The 27,077-nt window shown below is 45.3% G+C and overlaps 2 protein-coding genes across 3 annotated transcripts; one reads left to right on the forward strand and one right to left on the reverse strand.

The window, feature by feature from the left end:
• Positions 1 to 159: 159 nt before the first annotated feature.
• RPS27A (ribosomal protein S27a) lies at positions 160 to 5,907 on the forward strand. The gene is made up of 6 exons (XM_081001227.1): positions 160 to 252; positions 338 to 402; positions 1,810 to 1,864; positions 2,414 to 2,499; positions 5,124 to 5,255; positions 5,723 to 5,907. The coding sequence occupies exons 2-6, from the start codon at positions 355 to 357 to the stop codon at positions 5,870 to 5,872; spliced, it is 471 nt and encodes a 156-aa protein (XP_080857353.1). The 5' UTR covers positions 160 to 252; positions 338 to 354; the 3' UTR covers positions 5,873 to 5,907.
• Positions 5,908 to 8,489: 2,582 nt separating this feature from the next.
• Positions 8,490 to 26,767, reverse strand: MTIF2 (mitochondrial translational initiation factor 2). Of its 2 annotated transcripts, XM_081000973.1 has the most exons (15): positions 26,335 to 26,767; positions 25,719 to 25,746; positions 24,454 to 24,669; positions 23,870 to 23,990; positions 22,309 to 22,480; positions 20,577 to 20,737; positions 19,760 to 19,936; positions 19,075 to 19,214; positions 17,979 to 18,103; positions 16,490 to 16,694; positions 14,770 to 15,022; positions 12,453 to 12,593; positions 11,116 to 11,280; positions 9,545 to 9,685; positions 8,490 to 8,856 (listed from the first exon to the last, which is right to left on the reverse strand). In XM_081000973.1, the coding sequence occupies exons 3-15, from the start codon at positions 24,661 to 24,663 to the stop codon at positions 8,687 to 8,689; spliced, it is 2,181 nt and encodes a 726-aa protein (XP_080857099.1). In that variant the 5' UTR covers positions 24,664 to 24,669; positions 25,719 to 25,746; positions 26,335 to 26,767; the 3' UTR covers positions 8,490 to 8,686. The 2 variants fall into 2 exon arrangements, with proteins under 2 accessions (XP_080857099.1, XP_080857098.1); XM_081000972.1 differs by lacking the exon at positions 25,719 to 25,746 and having other exon boundaries at positions 24,454 to 24,670.
• Positions 26,768 to 27,077: the final 310 nt, after the last annotated feature.

The raw sequence follows: 27,077 nt of genomic DNA on the forward strand, positions 1-27,077 counted from the left end.
CACTTAAGCTCCAGCCTACAACTCCCAAGAGCCCTTTCGCCACCGGATCAACCGAGGACGCGCCCGCCTTTAAAAACTACCGCTCCCGTCATGCCGCCTCATACGTTCCAGGCGGCGGTGCACGACGGGAGTTGCAGTCCTTGCCTCAGTCAGCGTTTTCCTCCCTTCCTTCCGCTCCCCAGCCTTGGAAACCCCGTGCGCGGCCGAGCGGGTTCTCTTTCCGGCGTCCGCCATTCCGGGAGCGGGTCGTTGGTGAGTGGTTGCTCTGTGCGGGGCCTGCTTCTCCGTTTCCCTCAGCCTTCCTTCGCCTCATTTCTCGCTCTCGTTGCTTCCTCAGGTCCGACGGCCGCCGCCATGCAGATCTTCGTGAAAACCCTGACGGGGAAAACCATCACCCTCGAGGTGAGGGAGGGAAGAAAGAAAGCATATGAGGGGTTCAGAGCAAGGCCGCTGATCCTCGGGCCTCTTCGCCTCGTGTCCCCAGAGTTGGGCTTCCAGGCCTTTCTTCCCCCTCCCGGTTGGTTTGTGGCCTAGAGGGAAATGGCGGATTTTGCCCAGTTCCATTCCGCCCCCTGCTCGCTCCGAAAAAGAAAAAAAAGGGGGGGGGGGAGAGAAAACCTGTGGCTCATAGAATCACAAAATCGTAGAGTGCATAGCTGTCAACTTTTCCCTTTTTTAAAGGGAAATTCCCTTACTCCGAATAGGATTCCTCGCAAGAAAAGGGAAAAGTTGACAGCTATGGTAGAGTGGGAATGGGGGGGACCCCTGGGGGTCATCTAGTCCAACCCCCTGCAATGCAGGAATCTCAACTACCACCCAGCCTCCGCTTAAAAACCTCCAAGGAAGGAAGGAGAGCTCACCACCTCCCGAGCAGAAAGGTCTTAACTGATGTTGGGTCGGAATCTCCTTTCTTGAATCCATTGATTTGGATCCTCAGACCAAGCTGATTTTTTTGTGTGTGTTTATGAGTGAATGATATAATTATGAAGATGGCTATCCCATCTCTTTTCTGTGCTCAAAGGCCTTGTAACCAACCCACCCGTTTTTGCGTTAACCAAAGACCACAACAGTTCCATCACAGCTTGATGCTGCCCAGCAACACCCAGTATTCAGAGGCATGCTGCTTCTGATTGTGCAGTTGGTGTGTGGGCACGGCGACTAGTAGCCATTGATAGCCCTTGTTTTTCATGTCTTTGTTTAATCTGCTTTTAAAGCTGCCTAAATTGGTGGCCATCGCTGCCACTGGGTATAGGGCGGTATATAAATTCAATAATAAGTTGAATGCACTTTTTTATCTCCTCCCTTGCCCCCATCCCATGTCCCCACAATAAAGATAGGTGTTTTTATATCTGAACAAAGAACCCAGCCAGCAATAATATAACCACCTTCTTTGCCTCTACCACTTGCTGTTGCTGAAAGGAAAGGTTTGAGAAGGAGATGTGCATTCTTTCCATTCTAGCCTGGTGATGGCAAGCGAGACAGCTGACAAGCCAAGCATCAACATTTTCCTACCATTTTATCTCTGTGCTGTGAAAAACTTTGTCTCCTCTATGTTAAAACAGCTGTTAAAAGTACAGGAGTAGGATTGGTGTTTGTATGTTGCTACAGAGAATGACAAGAACTCAGTGTTTGGTCTGTTAACCAACATCTTGTCCAAGGCTGTGTGTGTGTTTTAAGAATTGCTAGTTTAAGCAAAGTTACTGAGCTAATATACATGTACTGTTCTAATACCTGGATGGGAGCAGTAATGAATTTATAACTATTTTAAGTCTGTAAAGCAATTCAATGGTGACTTATTTTTATAAACAGGTTGAACCATCTGATACCATAGAAAATGTCAAAGCCAAGATTCAGGATAAGGAAGGTAGGTGTTGCTTTTGTTTTGGAACTTGTGGTTTAAAAATTATTCTACTATGGAGTAAAGCTTCCTTGCTAGAATTCTCTGTTTACCCGTACCGTTCTTTTCCATCAAATTTGGTCTTCAAGGAGGTCATAGAATGATGCTTGCAGAGTCAATTCAGTATGCTGCAGCAAACAGGATACACTTAAGAATGATGCCTTCATTATTTAAAAATAAAATAAAAGCTAGCAAGTATAATTGGGGTACATGTAGAATGAGGCTTCTTTTGCTTTCCCCAAAAGGATAATAAATAGATGGAAACAAACTTAAAAAAAGCATAAATGCCTAAGTATCTAGTCTAGAACAAAAAGGTGTTTATTGACACAATCGGAAACTAAATAATGTGTCTTAACATGAATGACATGGCATGAATACATTGAGAGAAAGGCATGTTAGACTGGTTTTAATATATTGTAAATTGCCCTGGTATTTCCTAGAGCTAAAAGGCCATTTTAAAATGTTCTTATAAAAACTGAATCAGTTGCTCATACTCCACCATTTTTCCTCTATTAGGAATTCCTCCTGATCAACAGCGATTGATTTTTGCTGGGAAACAATTGGAAGATGGGCGCACTCTGTCTGATTACAACATTCAAAAGGTATGTACTAGGTGTTCTAATACAGTGGGTGGAATTTACTGTTACTCTATTACAAACGTTCTTTCTGCACAAACATTTCATCTTGCTTGGCGGAATGTTGCTCCCTCCACCCGGCCTGTTCTGGGGGTTCTCCCGACCCCAGTCAGTTTCAGTGGGGGGAGCCCCATTGTGGAACCCCATGTACTTGCTAAACAATAAAATGCAAGAGCATGCTGTAATCTTGTACCAGTAGGATGAATCCTTCTGCTTCTAGTAGACAAGATGACCAGGTGGTAATAGCAGGTGGACATTGATCCCACATATTCATTGTTAATAGGATATAACAGTTGGCTGTGGCCTCTCCTAAAGATGGAGACTTCATGAAAAATGCCGTTTTCCTTTTAGCATCTAAACCTGTCTGCCTTTAAAGGCACACAGAACCTTAGTAGAAACAAGCTGGAGCTTTAATTACATGAAAACAAAGAGCGTAGTGAACTGAATATACTGGACTTTAGCTTATCCCAAATATCAGAAGTTGTGCTGACCTGATCAAATGTGAGGTGAGCGTAGCAAACTTGGATTTGAAAAGCACAGTAGGTTGCATCCAGCAGTGTTGTTCAGCTGACGATAAGAGTTCTATCAGCAGAGTGGAGAGGGATCAATTTTCTGCCATCTCTCGTGTGCCCCACATTCCCATTGCAGCTACTCTGGAGGGTTGGGGGACCTTCTACAGATCTATTCATACACTGCTTCCCATCCAAGGATTCCAGAGCAGTTTGTTGGATCAATCCATCAACCTCTGATGGATGATTTAGGAGGATTGGGTCCTGCATCACTTTTGCTGCGCATGTGTGCCAGTATCCATACTCTGCAGAGTTACATCTCAACACAGCTTCTTCCTTGGAAGCATCTTTGGGGTTGAAGGGTACACACAGTAGGCAATAAACACTCATGGACACCATAAAGATTCAGTTGAGTGTAGTTTACTTGACAGGCATAAATGCATATTGGTAGCAAATATATACAGTGGTGCCTCGCAAGACGAAATTAATTCATTCCGCGAGTTTTTTCGTCTAGCGAATTTTTCGTCTTGCGAATCACGAATTCCCATAGGAATGCATTGAAAATCAATTAATGCGTTCCTATGGTCAAAAAAAGTCCAAACAAAGCCAAATTTGGTATAACAACCTCCCCAACTGTTGCAAACCCCTCCCCAACTGTTCCCCCAGTCACCCAGCACACAGAAATTCAAATCCAGAATTTTTTTTAAAAAACAGCAGAGTGGCCCAGTGGTCACAGAAAATCACAAAAATGCAGAAAAAAACACACAAGCTTCCAGATTCCTGCAAACCCCTCCCCAACTGTTCCCCCAGCCACCCAGCACACAGAAATTCAAATCCAGAATTTTTTTTAAAAAACAGCAGAGTGGCCCAGTGGTCACAGAAAATCACAAAAATGCAGAAAAAAACACACAAGCTTCCAGATTCCTGCAAACCCCTCCCCAACTGTTCCCCCAGGCACCCAGCACACAGAAATTCAAATCCATAATTTTTTTTAAAAAACAGCAGAGTGGCCCAATGGTCACAGAAAATCATAAAAAATGCAGAAAAAAGACACACAAGCTTCCAGATTCTTGCAAACCCCTCCCCAACACCAAGTCCTTGAATTCCAAACACCCCAACCCAAAATCCAAAACCCCCCAAAAAAGTTTTAAAAGCTTAACTTGGCTGCAAAAGAAGTTTTGGAAAAGCTTCAAAAATCACCAAAGTCTTTAAAAACCTCAAAAAAGGCTACTATGTACACTGCGTTCTATGAGTTGCTCCTTTAAGTCAAGTCGCAACTGTATTAACGGTGTTAAGAAAAAGGAAACAAACTTGCAAGACGTTTTCGTCTTGCGAAGCAAGCCCATAGGGAAATTCGTCTTGCGAAGCAGCTCAAAAATGGAAAACCCTTTCGTCTAGCGAGTTTTCCGTCTTGCGAGGCATTCGTCTTGCGGGGCACCACTGTACAGACATTCACCACTGCCGTGGTCAAGGCATGCTTAGAGTCCAGCAAGAGTCCAAGACTCTCTCTGCTTCTCTCACCGCAAGGCGCAAGCAAGAGACTCACAAGAAGTTACACAGAACCATTGTTATCAGCACTTCTTGTCACACTGCACATGTCCAAAGAACAGTTTCCACAGAAAAAGTCCTTGCATAGACAAAACAATCTCAGCCTTCTGCTGCTTCTTCAAACTTCTTTTCTTCTCAGTTTCTGGAATAAATTATTCTCTCTCCCACTCACAGAATTTGGGTGTGTCTGCAGAGGACTACAGGGGGAGTTGCTTCTCACACAAGCCCTTCTAGTTGGTGGGCGCAACTCCATTTAACGCAACCTAATGACTTCTGTAGTATTTATCAGTCATTGAGATTATTTCCAGTCTATTTAGCGCATCGGCAAAGTGCCAGTTATGTACTTTGGTATTTTATCCATTTGCTACTCTTATCTCACTCTTCCTTAAAAGAGCACAGGTTGACAGTCTGTGAGGTAGGCTGGGCTAAGCAACTTGCCCAGGGCTATTAAGCAGAGAACCTATATTCTGGTTTCTTGTTTCCCTCCTAACTCTGTCAAAATTTTTGTGTCCTTTGTTCGCTTTCTAAAACTAGGAGTCGACCCTTCACCTTGTGCTGAGACTTCGTGGTGGAGCAAAGAAGAGAAAGAAGAAGTCTTACACCACTCCTAAGAAGAATAAGCATAAGAGAAAGAAGGTGAAACTCGCTGTCCTTAAGTACTATAAGGTAAGAGCAACTTCATGTGGGAATTGACATACTGGGTCAGCGGTAATTAATTGCCTGTGAAGAGCTTGTGGGTTCTTGCTAGATACAGATTCTTTCTACTGATGGCTGTTTCTGCATTTAGTTAGAATGCCAGCATGAGCCCGTCTTCTGGTGACAAATGTATCCTTTAAGTCTGTTTGGAAATAATGCATGAGCACAACTGATTAATAGTACTGGTTAGGGCATTTAGTTATGCTGAATTGTTGGTGGGAGGGGGCATAAGTTATTTTCTTGCATTTAATGCTTAAACGACAAATATGGTCACCCCACTCGACTAAATTTTGTCGGGGTTGAGAGTGTAACCTTAAAAGATAACTTGGTGTTTCTAAAAATTGCATGCAGTGGTGGTCTGGACTACATAAGTCAAGCTTCTGTATTTTTTTCAAGGGAGATGGAAAATGCAATACGATTTAAAGCCTTTCTTGCAGGTGGATGAGAATGGGAAAATCAGCCGCCTGCGACGTGAGTGTCCCTCCGAGGAATGTGGGGCTGGAGTATTCATGGCTAGCCACTTTGACAGACATTACTGTGGCAAGTGCTGCTTGACATACTGCTTCAACAAACCAGAAGACAAGTAAATGTGTCTATTGTAATAATTAAAAGTTGCTTTGAATTTTGCTGTGTTTTTTCTGGTTACATGAGTGTGCAAAGCAGGCGCTCTAACATGTTTGCTAAATGGACCAGAGAGGAGGGGAAAGTAGATAAATGGAAGACATGGGGCTACTCATGAGCATTGCTGATAGGAGGAGTTTGGATTTGATATCCTGCTTTCTCACTACCCTAAGGAGTCTCAAAGCGGCTAACATTCTCCTTTCCCTTCCTCCCCCACAACAAACACACTGTGAGGTGAATGGGGCTGAGAGACTTCAGAGAAGTGTGACTGGCCCAAGGTCACCCAGCAGCTGCATGTGGAGGAGCGGGGAAGCGAACCTGGTTCACCAGATTACGAGTCCACGGCTCTTAACCACTACACCACACTGGCTCCTTTGTAAGAAACTTCAGTGAAAGCCCTGTCTCATATCTGTTAAAAATTAAGGCTACTTTAGAGCCAGCCCTTTGTGCAGTTCTTGATCAGTACAAACGCTCTTGCTTGCTTTGTTTCATTGAATAATACAATTGTAGAGTTGGACACTGAGGACCATCTAGTCCAACTCCCTGCAATGCAGGAATCTCAACTAAAGCATGCAGCTGGCCCGTATGGGGATTGAACTCACGACCTCTGCATTATCACCACCACGTTCTGACCAACTGAACTGCCTTGTAACTTACCTGTTTAGTATAAAATACTTGCTCTGATCCAAAAATGAGATAGTACAAGTTACCTTTTATCTATTCCAAATGGCCCCTTTTTTACAGAAAATGAGGGCAATTGTTTCCGTTATAGTACATAAGCAGATACAGCTCTTGCTTTATTTTGCATACATTGCGTGGAATGCAACATTGCACTCTTCTAGTCATTCTCTCTCTGCAAGTGTTGCATATTGGCAGCTGGAACAATCTAGAGTCACTCTTGCGGGGTGGGGGGAGGACAGAAGTCCTGTTGCAGAACTCTTTACAGAGGGTTACTGCTCATTGGGCTGGTCAGGTGAATCCAACAGGGCCTACAGCAGAGACGGGGGCACATTTTTTCTTGCTTGCTTTTTTTTGGGGGGGGGGTCTTCTGATTGCCTAGTTTCCACACCTTGAAGTCATAAACTTTAAAAAAAGCAAAACATTAAGATTCTTAGGCCTGCTGTATTTTATGGCCCATTTCTAATATACGGTAGTTGGGTGGGACAGAAAAAACTAAAACAGCAATACTGATTCTAAAGTATGGATTGATGGTGGAAAAAGTAATGGTACCTTGGGTTACAAACGCTTCAGGTTACAGACTCCGCTAACCCAGAAATAGTACCTCGGGTTAAGAACTTTGCTTCAGGATGAGAACAGAAATCGTGCAGTGGCAGCAGCGGGAGGCTCCATTAGCTAAAGTGGTGCTTCAGGTTAAGAACAGGTTCAGGTTCAGAACGGACCTCCAGAACAAATTAAGTTCTTAACCCGAGGTTTCTTGCCATCACTAGTTCCCTCTCCAAACCTGGAATGATGGAAGACCTTGTTCCTTGGAGCAGCGAGCTGCCAACCTTTTTGTCCCTCCGGGTACTACTATCCACACCACAATGTGTTCTGACTACGATAAAATGCTATAAAGTTTCATTTTAGGAATAGGAGGGAAGAAATCCTTTGTGATGTCTCTGGGTACCATGTTGGCATTCCTTGCTTAGACACTACTGTAAATACCAAGGTAAAGGGGACCCCTGGCCATTAGGTCCAGTCGTGACCGACTCGAGTTGTGGCGCTCATCTTGCTTTATTGGCCAAGGGAGCCGGTGTACAGCTTCCGGGTCATGTGGCCAGCATGACTAAGCCGCTTCTGGTGAACCAGAGCAGCGCATGGAAACGCCGTTTCCCTTCCCACCGGAGTGGTACCTATTTATCTACTTGCACTTTGATGTGCTTTCGAACTGCTAGGTTGGCAGGAGCAGGGACTGAGCAACGGGAGTTCACCCCGTGGCGGGGATTCAAACCGCTGACCTTCTGATTAGCAAGTCCTAGGCTCTGGTTCAACCCACAGCGCCACCCGCGTCCCAAATACCTATTTCACAACCATGGCTGTGTTCCACATTGGTGTAAAAGGGCTTTCGGAGGGAGAGATGCCATGGCTGCTATCATTCACCCAGTACAATCTGAGCATGGAGTCTTGAGGAAGAAGGGGCATACGATTCTCATAAAGCATTGCAGGAATTGACTCCCAACGATCATGAAAATGTGTTTCCAGCTTGAAATACATAGGGAATCATGGGAATCCTGTTCATCCCCTGGAAGCGCACAAAGGTGGCAGCAGCTTAGCTTTACCTTCAACATACACACTGTTTGAATATGGCATGTAGGTAGAGATACTACCATCATGTGGTTCTTGAATTCGTGGCAAGCTGGTGCTAGCCCTGTAATCCCCTCATGTAATTTCAATGTATGAATTTGTCTGTACTCCCAAACTGATTTGAATAATAGCTTGGCACACATGTCTGCAGTGACAGATCCTCACATAGTTAATCAAGTACTCGGATCTGTTCAGCAAAATGTATTATTTTGGCGTAGCCTATAACACACAAGTTTCAGGATGCTCCCACTGTAACACATAAAATATAGATCCAGGTGGTTTCACTGTACAGTTAAGCTCTCCCACAGTTTTTATTGAAATTTACAACATAATGATTTTTTATATATATTTAAAAATACATTAAAGTCCCCTACCCATTTTTACAATGCAAGCTGCTTCTCAAATGTGTCTGTGATGCAGTGCAAATAATATAATCCCAGTTTCTCAGCCCATCACATATTTGGCTGTTTTGAGATTTAAAATCCTGGGTCCCAAGAGATCGTCTGCTCAACTTCCTTTTCATTGAAACAAACAATTTCATCTCCCACTTGAAATGCTATGTTCTTGTCCAGACTGAGCCCACAATCCATGCCAGTCTTGACTACAGGGACATCATCTTTATGGTGCTTCAGTGACGATAGGTATCCTAGGTAAAACAGACATACATAAAGCAAAAACTCCAAATTGTGCAACATTTATTACAAGGTGAGAAATGTTTAGAGTGCAGAGATTGCTCCAAATCAGACCATGTCTTAACTGTAACTAATTTTCATGTAAGTCACAGCACTCCAGAGCACACTACTCAGAATCAGAACTGTAGAGTTGGAAAGGACCCTGAGCATCAATTACTCCAACCCCTGGCAATGCAGGAATCTCAACTAAAGCATCCAGTGTTCTCATGGTTGCCACGTATAAGATTTAACCATCAAATGCCTGGGTAAACGGTAATGTTTTCAAATTCCCCCTTAAAGTTAACAGTCGGAGAGACACACCTCACATGAGATTATATGAACACACCTCTGCAATAATTCAACACAGTCATGCGGAAGAGAATCAGTAACTGATTCCACCTGGAGCTCTGCTACCCACAAAAATATCTACATAGCATATTGGGAAAGTGTCTGTGACTGACATTTGACTGAGGAGGATCAAACTTTATTTTTGTATAAAGAGGTGCTTAAATAACGGCTCCATATTCAGTCTATTGTTATTTTTTTAGTAAGAAATTCACCTAGGGGAGGGGCAGAAAGCAGGCTTACGAAATCCAGGAGTTTCATACAATTGTGGGAACTGGGCAGTAGAACTGTCTGCTTAGGAAATCAACCGCTACTCACCTGTCCAAATAACTTCTTGATTACGAATTAATTTAAATTTCATCTTTCTGTCCAGCTGCCCCTTCTGTACTCTGCAGCCAGCTACTGGAACTGTACTTTTTCCAACTGTGACATCAAAGATTGCTAAAACAACAGCTTTTCCTAAGGAAAACAAAAAAGCATGAGAATCCTAAAAGTGTAAAAGTGCCATTTAGGCAGTCTCTGCTCATTAAAAAAGATACGAACATTAATTCCAATCAAAATACAAAAGCTAAGGTGACGTATCCAGTACTAAAAAAAACCCAGCATCCAGACTTTCCAAGTTAAAAGCTGGATTTTGTGCAAGTCTGCAATCTTTCCCCTTTCTTGTTTTGTAGTAACTCTGCAGCTTTAGCCTGCTTTACTTCATCCAACAAAGTTTTACTTCGCTCAGAGCTTAGACTCATTGAAATGAACGTGATTGGTAGACCCACTGAACTCAGTAGGACTGTTCTGAGTAAAAGTTGAAGCCCATCCCTTTTCCCCCTAGTCTTGACCTACAGAAGTTCTGTTCAAACTGCACCTCACTAAGTGCTGTAAGATTGCAGCAAACATTACAAGCAAAGTTTCAAGCACTGTATACCTAAAGGAGTGTCTCCAACCCCATCGTCCAGCCCAGCTGGACTCAAGGTCCAGCTCCGAGGGCTTTCTAACCTTGTGAGAAGCAAGGTTACAGGGAACCAGGCAGTGGGCTTTCTCAGTAGTCAACCCCCTCCCTGTGGAACGCCCTCCCAGCAGATATCAAGGACATAAACAACTATCTGACAGGGAAGTTTTTAACTGTTGATGTTTTACTGTGCTTGATGTTTTTAATTTGTTGGAAGCTGCCCAGAGTGGCTGGGGCAACCCAGTCAGATGGGTGCCATATAAATGAAGAGTTTTGCATTAAAAAAGAAAAATAGATCCTTAGGAAGTAGAATTTCTGCAGCCGGTCACAGCACTGCGCATTTCTGCAGAGAATCCTGTCTCTGGTTTGTCACTATTTCATGAATATCAGTACTTTTAGAAAAAGGTAAGGTAAAGGACCCCTGGGCAGTTAAGTCCAGTCAAAGGTGACTATGGGGTTGCGGAACTCATCTCGCTTTCAGGCCGAGGGAGCTGGCATTTGTCCAGAGACAGCATGACTAAGCCGCTTCTGGCCCAACGGAACACCGTGACGGAAACCAGAGCACATGGAAACGCCATTTACCTTCCCGCTGCAGCAGTACCTATTTATCTACTTGCACTGGCCTGCTTTCGAACTGGTAGGTAGGCAGCAGCTGGGACAGAGCAACAGGATCTCACCCCGTTGTGCGGATTCAAACCACCAACCTTCTGATTGGCAAGCCCAAGAGGCTCAGTGGCTTAGACCACAGCACCACCCGCATCCCGCTTTTAGAAATACCCATGCTGAAACTGCTACCCCTTGAATGAAAGACTTCTGGTGTATCATCACGCCAAAGGTCCAGTGGCCAGACAGCTGCTTTTGGGAAGCCAACCACCCGGGCCCCCAGGCCAGCAATGCTTACCACCCACCCACCCCTATTTCCGCCATCTCAAATTCAGAAGTATACCCAACACATGCTCCTCTAGAGAACAGGGCAAGGTGCTGCTTAGCTCCGCCTGTAAATCTTCAACAAGCCGGTAGATGATTTTGTGCATTTTCAACTTTATTCCCTTCTTGGCAGCCAGCTGCTGAATAGGTTTATTTGCATCCACGTTGAACCCGTATACAACACCTGGCAATGCAACAAAAGAGGGTAAGTGTAAAATTGCTATTTTACTTCTTCTTTCTAATGGCTCAAATTACGCATGCTTTAAAAGTTCCAGAGTTGCTCTATTTACCAAACATTAAGGGCAGGGCTGAGTATATTCATGAAGAGAAAATCCAAAACATCTGCAGCATGGTAACATTCTGCACCAAGGAATGCTAAATTCTGAAACCCAACTGAATTGCACCCATTTGCACGCACCTGCTTATTTTGCATAATTTATTCCACATCTGAAAGAAAGAGATGGGGAAGAGACGTCTCGGGAACTGAAAATCCTACCCTACTCCTCTCTGACTTCCATGATTTCATCAAGCATTCCACACACACACCTCAAGCCTATCTTTGCAGCCATGTGGAAGAGAGACCTCCTTCACAATAAAGATGAGTTTCTTGCAATGTTAAATTCTGTGCCCTGAATTCCCACAGCCATGCAGAAAGCCATTTATTTCACTTATAAAAACCTGCAAGTTGCCTTTTGTCCCACAAAGGGCCTCAAGCTGACTTACATGAAAAGCATTACGTGAAGACTCTTAATCTTGCATGCAAAGCATTCAGAAATCAGGATGGTGCATGCAGCAACTACCCCTAAACCAGGAGAGTTAATGTGCAGCTCCAATAGTTGGCATCAAAGGTGCCAGCTGGCCACAGTCTTGACAGGTAACACAATGTGTCAAGGGGATGAGATACGCATTCCTGACTTGCCTTGCAACATGGGTGGGAAAGTGCATCCCGTTCTGCTCCATGGGAACCCTGCCTGCAGTCACTGCAGCACACCTTCTGTGTACAGTGGTACCTCGGGTTACAGACACTTCAGGTTACAGATGCTTCAGGTTAAAGACTCTGCTAACCCAGAAATAGTACCTCGGGTTAAGAACTTTCCTTCAGGATGAGAACAGAAATCGTGCTCTGGCGGCACGGCAGCAGCGGAAGGCCCCATTAGCTAAAGTAGTGCTTCAGGTTGAGAACAGTTTCAGGTTAAGAACGGACCTCCGGAACGAATTAAGTACTTAACCCGAGGTACCACTGTACTTTAAGGCCGGTTACTGAGCTGCTGACTGCTTGCAAGGCAAAGTGCTCTGGCTCTTTAGCCATCTAAGACACATGACTTTGTACCGCTTTCTTCAATGGCCACCCTTTACCTTTAAATGTATCTGCGAGGTTTATGTCATTTTCGCTAATATCCCCAATCCCACAGTGGACCACGTCTAGTTCACACTCCTCATCGGCGTCGTAGGTGTCCAAGATGTTCAAGATGGCTTCCACAGAACCATCAACGTCACCTGGGCGGAGCAAAAGTCCCAGTGAGTTTAAATGCGAGTGGCACACACAAAACAAAGAATAGCACAACTAATTACTGTACAATCCATGAGGATCTTAAGTCTCATGCAATTAAATGAGAAGGAGCTGAGCAATGAATAGAGCTTTGATTAAACTCGCGGAAACTGTGTCTCACAGACACACTGAGAGCCAGTGTGGTGTAGTGGTTAAGAGCGATAAACTTGTAATCTGGGGAACCGGGTTTGTGTCTCTGCTCCTCCACATGCAGCTGCTGTGGGCTAGTCACACTTCCCTGAAGTCTCTCAGCCTCACTCACCTCACAGAGTGTTTGTTGTGGGGGAGGAAGGAAAAGGAGGATGTTAGCCGCTTTGAGACTCCTTCCGGTAGTGATAAAGCGGGATATCAAATCCAAACTCTTCTTCTTCTTCTTCTGAAATTAAAACCTCTCAGGACTTTCCAACAGTCTGATTAAAATGTTGTGGGGTTGCTCAAAAAAGAAGAGTCTACAAGTACAGCCATTAACAGTCGTGACTGTTAGCATTGGTATTGTATTTGCATTATAAATGCATTTCACAAAGAATAACTGGTATGGGGAAAGGAGGTGGCAGCTGGCAAGCTACTCTGTTAGTTGATTCTTTGGCTGAGAACCGTGAGGGTGTCTGGAGGAATTTGTGAGGACAGGCAAGCTATGGACTAGTAACTTATGCACCGCTATGAAGGCGTTTTGAAAACAAAAAGGACTAAAGCCTCTCTTGGGCTCAAGGGAGAGAAACACATTGTAGTCATTAACATATACGTGAATAATACTTGCTGTTCAACTGTTGCCAACCTGACAAGTCTCAATTTATCTTCAGGTCTTGTGTATGGTGCCTAAGGTAAAGGTAAAGGTAAAGGTACCCCTGCCCGTTCGGGCCAGTCTTGCCAGACTCTAGGGTTGTGCACTCATCTCACTCTATAGGCCGGGAGCCAGCACTGTCCGCAGACACTTCCGGGTCATGTGGCCAGCGTGACAAGCTGCATCTGGCAAGCCAGCGCAGCACACGGAACGCCGTTTACCTTCCCGCTGGTAAGCGGTCCCTATTTATCTACTTGCACCCGGGGGTGCTTTCGAACTGCTAGGTTGGCAGGTGCTGGGACCGAATGACGGGAGCGCAGAACCGCCGACCGTGCGATCGGCAAGTCCTAGGTGCTGAGGTTTTACCCACAGCGCCACCCACGTCCTGTGTATGGTGCCTATTTTATCATAAATGGCTAACAATGACAGGTGCCATTCTCAATGCCAGTTAAGTCACACCTGTGTGTCAGTTAAGTAGCATGAGGAAGGACCATGGTTCAAGCATTAAAGCATTTGCTTTTGATGCAGGAGGACGACCTAAGTCCACTTTCCAACACCTCCAGGCAAGACTGTGGGAGCTCTGTCTGAAATCCTGGAAAGTCGCTACCAATCAGTGCAGACAATACTGAACTAGGCAGACCAATGGTCTATCTTGAGATAAGGCAGCTTCCTATGTACCATGTGTGCCCTCTTGTGGGCCTTGCTTTCTCGAGGCTTCAAATGGTGCTGTCAGGGAACTGCCATCGGCTCAGGGGCGAGAGGGGAAAAGCAGGATGGATTACAGAGAGCCCCCAAAGATTGTGGGAAGCAGCACCCCCTCAGCGGTGGAGAGTAATCACGCCTCCAGTGGAGAGGAGCTGCAGGGCTCGGGGGAGGCGAGGCAGTGCCACGCACCCTGCCTGAGCAAAGCGGGGAGGAGAGAGGTCCTCCGTTACCCATGCCCTCCTTGCGCAGTAGGCTTCCGCGCAGAAAGGGGAGGCGCAGACTGGGTGTCAACAAACTACTCTGCTGGGGAAGGTTTAAGGACCGCCCACTCTCAGATTCTGCCAGTGAATGAGCAAGACATGGAATAGAGGCGCTCTTCATGGTGAAGGTTTTTTTTGGCACCAATAACAAGGGTTTACAGCTGACCAGGGAGGAATTTGCCTGATTGCTTGATTGCTCTCATGCAACCCCCTGATACCATTACAGGTGCTATTTAATATTATATGTGGAAGTGCACCCCGCCCAGCCCACTGCCTCAGTGCTGGGGAATAATAATAATAATAATAATAATAATAATAATAATAATAATAGCAGCTCTTGGGAGCAGGACAAACCCAACTGAGTAAGAAGGACTCCACCTTTGATGATGATGTGCAGCACATTTTTGTCACTCTCCCCTTTTTCTTTCGGTCGTATAGCCAGGAGATGCTTTTTGCTCTTGTACACTGCTGCCCTTCTCTGCTTCCAGGACATGTTTTCCATGCCTTCTCTGTCCTTCTTGTAGGCATCCCTGTGCTCCTTCTGCTTCACCTCAATGACTTCTAGGTCCTTCTTCGCCTTCTCTTGTTGCTCGGCGTAGCTTCTCCACTCAACAACTTCACGAGCCCTTTGCTTGGCAGAAGAAGAAAAGAACTGCCTCTCTGATCTAGCAGGATAGCTGGGATCCCAGGATCTGGGCTCCCACCTCCATCTGCAGCCCCCACCCAACAGCCCAAGGGTTCCCCTCCCACCAGCAATTTATTTTTGGTGTGCACCAAGAGCTACAGAGGGAAGTGGGGAACTGTGTTCAGTACCTGGAAGGGAAGGTAGTAGTCAAACCTACATCTGCAGCACTGACCAGCCAGATGTTAACAGCTCAAACTAGGATGGAGTCAGCCACTGCACTGCAGCTGGTACTCAAATATATGTTGCCTCCAAACACAGCTGTTCTGTATAAATTATCTTAGGTTTTTTTAAACTATATTTTTTGCCTTACACTTTTTATTATTACTTCATTTTAATTTTTTATTCATTTGTGTACCACCCTATACTCTTAGATCTCAGGGTGGTTTGCAATATATAATCACGATATAAAAAACACAAGATACATAATAAAAATAAGAACAATAGCACACTAAAAATCTACCCCCCCCCAAAAAAAAACATTAAAAAGGGCATCGGATGACAATCAGCCAAAGGCCTGGTTGAAGAGGAATGTTTTTGCCTGGTGCCTAGAGGTGTATAATGAAGGTGCCAGGCAAATCACCCCAGGGAGAGCATTCCATAAGTGGGGAGCTACTGCAGAGAAGGCCCGTTCTCATGTTACAACCCTCCAGACCTTTTGTGGAGGAGAGGTGGTCAATGAGGTTATTATGCTTCTGGTGGTTTGAGGAAGACCAGAACAAGCGCTGCTAAGTGCACAGAGATTGTGGGGCCCACTGTGCTCTCCATGAGCCGCTGCACCCTGCCATCTTAGGTACAGTGGTACCTCAGGTTAAGTATTCATTCTGGAGGTCTGTTCTTAACCTGAAACTGTTCTTAACCTGAAGCACCACTTTAGCTAATGGGGCCTCCCGCTGCTGCCGCACCACCGGAGCACAATTTCTGTTCTCATCCTGAAGCAAAGTTCTTAACCCGAGGTACTATTTCTGGGTTAGCGGAGTCTGCAACCTGAAATGTAAGTAACCTGAAGCGTATGTAACCCGAGGTACCACTGTAATGGAGTGGAAGAAAGCAGGATGCAAACAGCTTGCACACAGCTCCTGTTCCAGCAGTGTAAATAGCTTCTTGAGCTGCCACAGCCGAAGCCAATCCGTGTTCATTAATTCTGCTCCTTCTCTCTAGTACAGGGATGGGGGCCCAATGTGGCCATCCTGATATTGTTGGGCTCCAACTCCCATCAGCCTCAGAAAGATGGGAGTTGCAGCCCAATGACATGGGGAAGGCCGCAGGTTCTCCATCACTGCCCTGGTAGCTTGTCCCTGCTGCTTTCCCCCCCCCAGAGGCCTGGAGCCCAAGGTGAGTGTGTCCTCGTTGCCCAGTGAGAGGACCCACCTTGGGGGCGCCAGGCTTAAATGCTGAATGGGAAATCTGTGGTACCTCAGACTTTACTTCAAGGATTTCCTCTCCAGCTGAAGGAACCTCCTTCCATCCCACGATCTCCACTGGCATGCTTGGAGGGGCAACTTCCATGGCCTTGCCGTTCTCGTCAAACATCATACGCACTTTGGCCCAGCTTTTCCCTGCAACCAGAATACAGCCCTTTCTCAGAGTGCCTCTCTGGATGATGGCAGTGGTCACTGGACTAGAGGGGAGAAGGAGGGAAGATCGCGTTTGAATTCGTACAACCAATTTTATGCCACTAATTTTATTTGCATTTTTTTCCATAGTGAGCTGTCTTGAGGCGGGTTATAGCATATGTGGATGGTAGCAAACAAATTCGCAATGCATATGCTTTCTGTTTACAGTGGTACCTCGGGTTAAGAACTTAATTCGTTCCGCAGGTCTGTTCTTAACCTGAAACTGTTCTTAACCTGAAGCACCACTTTAGCTAATGGGGCCTCCTGCTGCCGCCGGAGCATGATTTCTGTTCTCATCTTGAAGCAAAGTTTTTAACCCGAGGTACTATTTCTGGGTTAGCAGAGTCTGTAACCTGAAGCGTATGTAACCCGAGGTGCCACTGTACTTTGATATCTGTTTTATCACACTTGAGCCCGGCCCTTCCAAATAGTTCAGGACAGTGTACCTAGATTCCCCACTCCTTAAGTCAGGGATGGGGAAATCAGTGGTCCTATAGATGTTGCTGGGCTTCAACTCCCCTCAGCTCCAACCAACAATCAGGCATGATGGGAAATGTAGGTCTGCAATATCTGGAGGGCCGCTGGTTCGCTAATATCACCAACCCCACAGTTCCTTACCCCTGTTAGGTGAATTATGATGGAGATAAGGACCAGTCCCAAGTTCACCCACTACATTCCCGGTGGCTCTCCTGTGGCTTCCCAGAAGCACAGAAAGAGATAGATCGGTTGCACACTGGGTTCAATAGCCTAACCTCTCTTAGTGTTGCAGTAACAGAAGCCACTTTGCTTCTAAATAACAGGAAATGGAAATGCAACAGGAAATGGAATTTGGACATCTGGAACTGGGCATGAATTAAAGGATATATATCAAGGGAGGAGAAAATTATGGAATATTATTCATAGAATCATAGAGTTGGAAGAGACCACAAGGGCCATCGAGTCCAACCCCCTGCCAAGCAGGAAACACCATCAGAGCACTCCTGACATATGGTTGTCAAGCCTCTGCTTAAAGACCTCCAAAGAAGGAGACTCCACCACACTCCTTGGCAGCAAATTCCACTGGCGAACAGCTCTTACTGTCAGGAAGTTAATTCCAATATGTGATTGCAGTAGAGAGATTTTAACATGGACATGGATGGAAAAATATAGAGGACTGGTGGTGGCAATTAATGGAGATAACATTGAAGAAAAAAGCATGGTTGACATTTACCAATAATAATAGTAATAATAACGACTCAAATGACTAGTGATTCTGTCAAGGAATGAAGGGGCCTGTGCCTGTGGCTCACCCTTTTCCTTTATCTGTACGAGACTCTATGATGGTGCCTTCCACGGGGCCTGTAGAGTCTGCCTTCAGTTCCAACACCTCCGCAAGAGCCACAGTTGCCTCTGCTAAAGCCATCAAGTTGTCACCCTACACCGAACAAAGAAAGTTCAGAAAAGAGCTGAGTTGCTTGGGATCAAGGAAATGACACATCAGTGACGTTACGACAGGAGATGAATAGCTCTAAAATCTGGATTACTGCATAGGCGGCTGTTTGAGGATGGGGATGATTTAAACCCCTCTGCATGGAGACTGTCATTGTGTGGCCAGGTATTCCTTCATGTCCAGGAACATGCATCAGCATCAGGGAATTTTTTCCCAACCCACAGTACTTCCTTTGCTGGGTTGTGGGTTTTTTGATAATTTGCAATGGCATGAGGAAAAGACATCCAATCTGTATGGTCCGTCATATAGCAGCTTTGTTGCTGCCTCTGCTCTTTAAGGAGGCAACCCTAGGGCTATAGGATAAACAGAGAGAGGCCAGAAGTTGAATTCTACCTCCTTGCTGCTACCGAAACCTGGCCCTACCAATGGATGCCGGTAGAGTCAAAAAGAGGGTGTTTCGAGGGAGCACCAGGAAACAGCTTGAATCGGACAGATCCAAAAGCCCAGGTGATGGTGTAAATCACACCTTTGTATTACCCTCCAAAACAGGGTTTCTAAGAACCCACAAAATGGACCTCCCTTCTGCCCTGCTGGTGAAAACACAGCAGGGCTTAGCTGCATACGGCAGCGAAATCATCTTTGGGTCCCACTCATTTTAGGATTGCAGATTTAGTTGTTTATTCAGCCTCAAAAATTAACATTTGCCCCAACTAATTCTCTCCCAGATTGATGTAAGAAACGTCTTAGCGTTAATCTAATGATCTGTAGATCTACACCTGCAGACACACAAGAATGGCACAAGCATTTTTATTTTGCACCGTGAAAAACACTACAAATTACCTTCCAGAATTAGCTGGAACTAGCTTATGGGAAAAGGAAAAGTGCTTCTGGAAATAACACGCTTCCAGAAATGAAGCCCACCTATGACTAGTACAGTGACAACAGGTTAAAATTACCTTTAGTGCTGAAACATGGACAGCCTGAACATCTCCTCCATATTCTTCACAAACTACATTGTGAGCCAGAAGCTCTTTCTTCACTCTATCCGGGTTGGCTTCAGGCTTGTCGCATTTATTAATGGCAACGATAATTGGAACTGCGAGAGAAAAGGAAACGGGGGAGAATGCCAAAGTCCAAACAGTGAAGCATGGGAAGCTGCAAACCAAAGACGTTTCCCCAAAACTACAGTTGTGAAAGGATATTTATTTGTGAAGATATTTTGATCCCACCATATCAGAATGAGCAGCTCGCAAACAGGTAAGCATCTGACCTAAGGGCCTTGGAAAAAAGTGAAGGCTTTCAGTGATTACTGTATTTTTTGCTCTATAAGACTCACTTTTTCCCTCCTAAAAAGTAAGGGGAAATGTGTGTGTGTCTTATGGAGCGAATGCAGGCTGTGCAGCTATCCCAGAAGCCAGAACAGCAAGAGGGATTGCTGCTTTCGCTGTGCAGCTATCCCTCTTGCTGTTCTGGCTTCTGAGATTCAGAATATATTTTTTTTCTTGTTTTCCTCCTCCAAAAACTAGGTGCGTCTTATGGTCTGGTGCATCTTATAGAGAGAAAAATACGGTATGTATGCTATTTGACCAATGGCACTTATCTCTCCCTTCCTCCCACCCACTTTAAAGAAAAGTGCTGTACCTTTGGCATTTTTAGCGTGTTGAATAGATTCCACAGTCTGCTTCATTACGCCATCTTCTGCGGCTACCACCAATATGACAATATCCGTGACATGTGTACCTCTCGCCCTCATGGCTGAAAATGCAGCGTGGCCAGGTGTATCCAGAAATGTGATTTTTTCTCCAGAAGGCAAACGCACTGTAAAAAAACCCAAAACAAAAACCCCAACAACAATCAAATCTATATAGCACTACTGTAAAAATTATAAATGCATGTCAAAAATCTATGCCCCACAGAGCTCCATGGGTCTTGTTCCCCACCAAAAAATGGTTACACGATTGCAGACTGCTCAAATTCCTTTTGAACATGGATTCTGTTAAGGTAGCAACAGTTCTTCACAAAGCCAAACTCAGGGAATCTGCTAAACATATATTTCTTATACGTTTTATTTTTTAAAGGTTTCTTTTACTGTCACTGCTGCAGTCCCAAGCTCCACTGTATGCCTTCATGATAAATATTATTTTCTTGGAAGCCGCGCCCCTTATTCTTGAAGCTGGTCTTCATTTCTGTACTGTACAGCAGATTAGCGTCAGCAACTCAACCTTTAGATCTGGGACTGTTTTCTGACACTAAAACACCTTAGGAAACAAGATTGTGTGGAGATCCCAAGGAATCCTGGGGGCTGTAGTTTGTTCAAGGGTGCTGAGGGGAGACCCTTAACAGCTATGACCGTTAAAGTGGTCCAAGAGTTCTTTAAATGTATGGTGTGGACGGGACAATCTGAGGAAAAGTCAGCGTAATTATCAATGCACGTTAAAATGACTCTGATAAATCATACCAAGAAAGGCACCGATATGCTGTGTGATGCCGCCTGCTTCCATTGCTGCCACCTGAGTTTTCCTCAGCGTGTCAAGCAACGTGGTTTTCCCGTGGTCGACATGACCCAGGATGGTAACAACTGGAGGCCTTGGAGTTAATGAAGCAGGATCTGCAGGAGGCCTGCAATGAACAGAAACACACAAGGCTTGCAAATGAAGTCAACCAGGGGTCCGCAAACTTTTTCAGCAGGGAGTCGGTCCACTGTCCCTCAGACCTTGTGGGGGGCTGGACTATATTTTGGGGGGGAAAGAGAACCTATGCCCCACAAACAACCCAGGACGCGGGTGGCGCTGTGGTCTAAACCACAGAGCCTAGGACTTGCCGATCAGAAGGTCGGCGGTTCAAATCCCCGCGACGGGGTGAGCTCCTGTTGCTCGGTCCCTGCTCCTGCCCACCTAGCAGTTCAAAAGCACGTCAAAGTGCAAGTAGATAAATATGTACCACTCCGGCGGGAAGGTAAACGGCGTTTCCGTGCGCTGCTCTGGTTCGCCAGAAGCGGCTTAGTCATGCTGGCCACATGACCCGGAAGCTGTACGCCAGCTCCCTCGGCCAATAAAGCGAGATGAGCGCCACAACCCCAGAGTCGGCCATGACTGGACCTAATGGTCAGGGATCCCTCTACAAATAACCCAGAGATGCATTTTAAATAAAAGGACACATTCTATTCATGTAAAAACACCAGGCAGGCCCCACAAATAACCCAGAGATGCATTTTAAATAAAAGGACACATTCTACTCATGTAAAAACACACTGATTCCTGGACTGTCTGTGGGCCGGATTGAGAAGGCAATTGGGCCAGATCCGGCCCCAGGTCTTAGTTTGCCTACCCATGAAGTAAACCCTCCTTGTGTTTCTCCTTAACATTTTCCTCTTAACAGATCCCTTAAAATTCCTGAGCATCAATGATCTCAGCATGCGATCCTCAGCAACGAGTCACAGCCCAATGCCAGTAGCCTGCCAAGATGTGGTATTTTCTTCTTCAGGAAATGGAGTACGCATGGATATGTGGCTAAATGAAACGGGGTGCTCTCTTCACAGCAAAGGGCTTTACTTCAGTCAGCGCTTCTTTGTTTATTGAGTTATAGAAACTAAAAGATCTGAGAAGGGTTTATTTCAAATACTACTGACCAAATGAGATTTCCATAACGGCTAAAATGGTTTTTATTTGGACTCGTAGACAGAAGCACAGGAATCGTTTTCCAACGTATTTCTTATCAAAAAAATTTCAGTGTGGCGCAAGCATATTTTTATTCTGAAAGCGCGGCTCAGAGAAAAATGGTTGAGAACCACTGGGCTAGAGGATAAGCAAAGCAAAAGGGGTGTGGACAGAGAGAAAACAAAATTGGCTCAATATTAATTAAGGCTTTGATTGACTATTTAATTTCTATACTGCTTAACATATTGAAAATATCTCTAAGCGGTATACAAATAACTGAAACAACAACAGACAACTTAAAACAAAATATTATGAAAATGCAGTTAGATATAATTTGTACATTCATATAAAGTTACTAATATTTTTAAATCAATATTAGCACACACAAAAACCTAAGCGAAAAGTTAGGATCCAAGCTTGTGAATGAGTATCAAAGACTATAGACATCAAACATAAGCCGGAATAGCAAAAGGGCGATGGAAAACAGGGTCTGCATAAACCTAGCAACCAAAATCAATTAACCCAAGCCATTACCTCTTTACGGCATCTTTGTTTTCTTTGATTTTGTCTTCTTTCAACTTGGCCCATTTGTGTTTCATGCCGGATTTTTGAATGATGTCCTTGATCAACACTTCATCCAGAACCGAGTCGGGTTCTAGTGCGTCTATATCAACGCTCGTGTTTAGCAAGGCTTCGTATATATGATCTGAAAACAGAAACGGAAAGTTGTATTGGTCAGTGCACCAACCTCAGGAAGAACATGGTTGATGAAGCAGCTCTAAGAAGAGCCTGCTGGATCAGGCCAGTGGCACATCTGCGGCAGCATCCTGTTCTCACATTAGCCAACCAGATGCTTATGGGAAGCCCAAAAGCAGGAAATGAGAACAACTGCACTCCCTCCCACTTGTGATTCCGAGCAACTGCCAATTGGACGCATACTGCCTTCAACAATGGAAGTAAAACATAGCAATTTGGACTACTTGGAGCCTAGCTGGATAGGGTCTTTGTCACACAGGGACTTGCAGTCACCACCCCAGCAGCCGCTGAATTCAAGCCTGGATTTCAGTGCTGTATAGTTAAAGCTATGGTTTTCCCAGAAGTGATGTATGGAAGTGAGAGCTGGACCATAAAGAAGGCTGAAGAATTTATGCTTTTGAATTATGGTGCTGGAGGAGACTCCTATCTATTCTTAAGGAAATCAGCCCTGAGTGCTCACTGGAAGGACAGATCGTGAAGCTGAGGCTCCAATACGTTGGCCACCTCATGAGAAGAGAAGACTCCCTGGAAAAAAACCCTGATGTTGGGAAAGATGGAGGGCACAAGGAGAAGGGGACGACAGAGGACGAGATGGTTGGACAGTGTTCTCGAAGCTACCAGCATGAGTTTGACAAAACTGCAGGAGGCAGTGGAAGACAGGAGTGCCTGGCGTGCTCTGGTCCATGGGGTCACGAAGAGCTGGACACGACTAAATGACTAAACAACAAAATTTATCACTACCACCTTGGGAAAATATATTTCACATGTGGGGGAAAAACTCTAAATGAAACAAGCTAAAGAAGTACAACAAAGGGTTTCCCATTCTCCTCTCCCAACCCCCCACCGCAAAAAATCCCCCATCCAACTGGGACCAATTCTATGGCAAATTCATTTAATTCAAACCTTTCTCAGATGAAAGTAGCTCAAGCACATCGGAAGCAGATGGCTGAGGAATGCTCTAGAGGATGAAAGACATCTTACACAAACCTCCTTTATGGCACTGGAAAGGCAGGAAATCTTGAAACAATTAAAATGGGCTAATGAGTGACATAAGCTCCGCTGCAGGACTCCCAAGTCAGCAGATACAAGGCCCACATTCTCCTGTCTTGTCAGCAAAGGAAACTGCAATATACTGAGTTAGACTGTTGGTCCATCTATCTCAGGGTCTCTTCAAGGTTTCAGACAGGAGACAGCGCTGCCTGGAGAGGCTGTGAACTCAACTTGTATGCATGCAGGGCAGATGCTATACTGAGCTTCACTAAAAGGGGATTCAAGTGGGAGCGGCTGAGAATGAATTCTGATGATGGTAACCTTTGCAAAGTCAAAGAAACAGTCTCACCTATGTCTTTATGCATGGATTTTGCAAGGTCTTCTACGGTCATCCTGGACATTATCTCAACCTCCTGCTTCTCTGGTTTTGGTTGTACAGGTCGCTGTTTCTCCTTGGCTGATTTCTTTCTCTGCAAGAGAGTTCAAGGAGTGCACATGGGATGGATGGAAGGGGAAGCACTTTCAAGCAAAGCTGTAAAATCTTAAAACGCAATGCCTGCTTTGCTTATACGGCAGCCGGACACACACAGCTATGTAAGAAAGATCCACAGGGACTCAGCTCCAGTGAACAAAGTGCTGATGCACTTTGAAAGAGGAACAATTAAACCATATGGTGTGCCGTATTACCATTTTTCATCTTGTTTCCAATGGTTTCCACTTTTGTCATTTCAAGATGGGCTGGGCAAAAGGCACACTTGAATTTGTTCGGAACAGATCAAACACTTTTACTCAACGTTTCTTTTGCATTAACCATCGTTTTTGTTTCCCTACAAAATACACTGAAGATTCCTCCACAAAACAGCGCCAGCTTTCATTCCACAGGCACACACAACAGGAATTCTTGGAAGCAAGAATAAAGTAGCTGTTAATTACCTCCTTGGTTGTTAAAAGCCTGAATTGTGAGCTGGTGTCTGGCTGCCAGAGCAGGGGGTGCAGCTGAACTGGGCACATGGGGTAGGCAGATGACAAGACAGGCTTCCACTGTGTTCGGTGTCCTTTCCCATAAGCCAGGGAGCGCAGCTGCCGGCAAGCACGATGCAACTGGCCCAAGTTCTCCAGCGTCAGCATCACCCTCCAGTTCATTTCTTCTCTGAAGGAAAGGATATAACGAGTCACCTTTCAAGATATATGGACCATTAGAAGCCACAAATGGGAACAAAAAGTGGCACCAGATGCAAAAGAGGAACGGGAATGCTGTGTCTTCCATGGCTGTGTGGAAGAGGAAATGTCAGCAGGAAATGTTTATTGGGGTGTGTGTGAGAGAGAGAAAACCATGTTTACTGTATCTGAAGAAGTATGCATGCACACAAAAGCTTATACCCAGAACAAACTTAGTTGGTCTCTAAGGTGCTACTGGACAATTTTTTAATTTATTTCGACATGCTTACTGTAATTCAATATTCTACATAATTATTGTAAACCACAGAGGCTCCCATCTTCCTTTGTTCCTGGCACCCTAATCAGAAAATAATAATAGGTTGTCATGTCCGGACCCCAAGAAAGAAATCTGGCAACATTATGAATCAAAAGGAGGAATCTCCCCAGATGTGGACTGTGCTGCAGTGATGGAAGAAGCTGCACACAGCAAAGATGAGAAGGCTGTCAACAGACAGCTTTTCCAAGTCATGTGGCCAGCATGACTAAGCCGCTTCTGGCGAACCAGAGCAGCGCATGGAAATGCCGTTTACCTTCCCGCCTATTTATCTACTTGCACTTTGACGTGCTTTCGAACTGCTAGGTGGGCAGGAGCAGGACCGAGCAATGGGAGCTCACCCCGTCGCGGGGATTAGAACCGCTGGCCTTCCAATTGGCAAGCCCTAGGCTCAGTGGTTTAGACCACAGCGCCACCCACGCACCCCTAGTTCCATACGTCTGCTTTTAATTCCTTTTCTTCTTTTTTTGCTTTTAACTCATTTTAAACTTTTCTTGATGTTATTTCTCTGGTTTTATGTTTCTTTATCGTTGCAAACTGCTGTGTGTGTGTGTGTGTGTGTGTATATGTGTGTGTGTGTGTATATATATATATATATATATATATACATACACACACACACATTACACATACTTCTGTAAAACAAGAAAATCTTTAATAATAATATATATATATATATATATATATATAGGATATGAAGGTCTTATTTTTATCTGTAAGCCTGCCTTGAGTCACTGTCAAGCAAAAAAAAAGGGGGGGAATAAATAAATAAATACAGTAACAATAACAATAACAGTAGTAGAAGGCAGGAAACAGAGTGACACAGACACTCAAAGGGGGCCAGGGGTATAATAATAATAATAATAATAATAATAATGCCGCCCGTGGGCTTTGTGACATAAACTCTATGGCAAATGAGCCGCTCTTCCTAATATGGAGAGAAAAGAAACAGGGCGGGTGAGGGAACAGCCAATCCTGCTCCAAGGCTCCCGTTCGTCCATTCAAATCAGCGGGAGAAAACTGACAAGCCCCGCCCACATTCTCATTGCTTCAGTCCCCTCGCCGTGCTGCTTCCCTCCTGCTTTGCCACCACCCTGCCTGAAGGTGGCGCTCGCGCTCCTCGGCCGCTAACGGCTCTTTTTTAAAAAACCAAAACCACCCACCCCTCGCGCATGCGCAGCCCAACCGCCGCGTCTCGAGACAGGGCCGTTAGGAAAGCCGCTGTCGCCGCCGCCGCTTCTCGTGCTGGTATTCCGCGCCGTCCTCGCCGCCACCCCCCGCACCGAGCACCCCCACCCGGGTGCGTGTGTTTCTGTAGCTACCTGTTCTCCGGAAGAAGCCTGCCTTCTCCCTCTCCCTCAGCGGGGAGCCGAAGGCCCCAGCGCAACCCTTGAAAAGAAAAGAAGAGGAAAGGTGTTCTTCATGCCGAGTTCTTCACTGAGCATGCGCCACCCTTCCCGAGCATGCTCGGTGGCGGCGGCCGAAGCCCTGTAGCCCTTCTCTTGCCCTCACTCGGGAAGGGCGGAGCCGCAACTCACGTGGTGAAAAGGGATGTTAGAAAGCTGCTGAGTGACAGCTGAATAAGCCCCTGGCTGAGTTCTATAGGTTTTGCTTCCTAGTAATTAATTTTCAGCTGATGTTTGTCGCAAGTTTACTTGAAGCTGTCTATTTATATACCCACTTCCTGCCAGGACGCAAAAGTTGGTTTACAATGTTAAAACTGAAGGCACAAAATAAACCGTATAAAGTGTAACGTTGGGGGTCAGTCCTGATTTTGAGTCGTTCCTGAGGGTTGCATTTGCCTCCCTCACTTATATGAGGCAGAAGTTCCACTGTATTCGGTGCTGCAAAATAAATGCAAATAAATAAATGCAACCCACTCCTTTGTTCAGTGATAAAGGTAAAGGGGCCCCTGACCATTAGGTCCGGTCATGACCGACTCTGGGGTTGCGGTGCTCATCTCACTTTATTGGCCGAGGGAGCCGGCATGACTAAGCTGCTTCTGGCGAACCAGAGCAGCGCACCTTCACACTGGTACCTGTTTATCTACTTGCACTTTGACGTG

The sequence above is a fragment of the Podarcis pityusensis genome (genome assembly GCF_964106645.2).
Source record: "Podarcis pityusensis genome assembly, chromosome: 3".
NCBI classification, from domain to species: Eukaryota; Metazoa; Chordata; class Lepidosauria; order Squamata; family Lacertidae; genus Podarcis; species Podarcis pityusensis.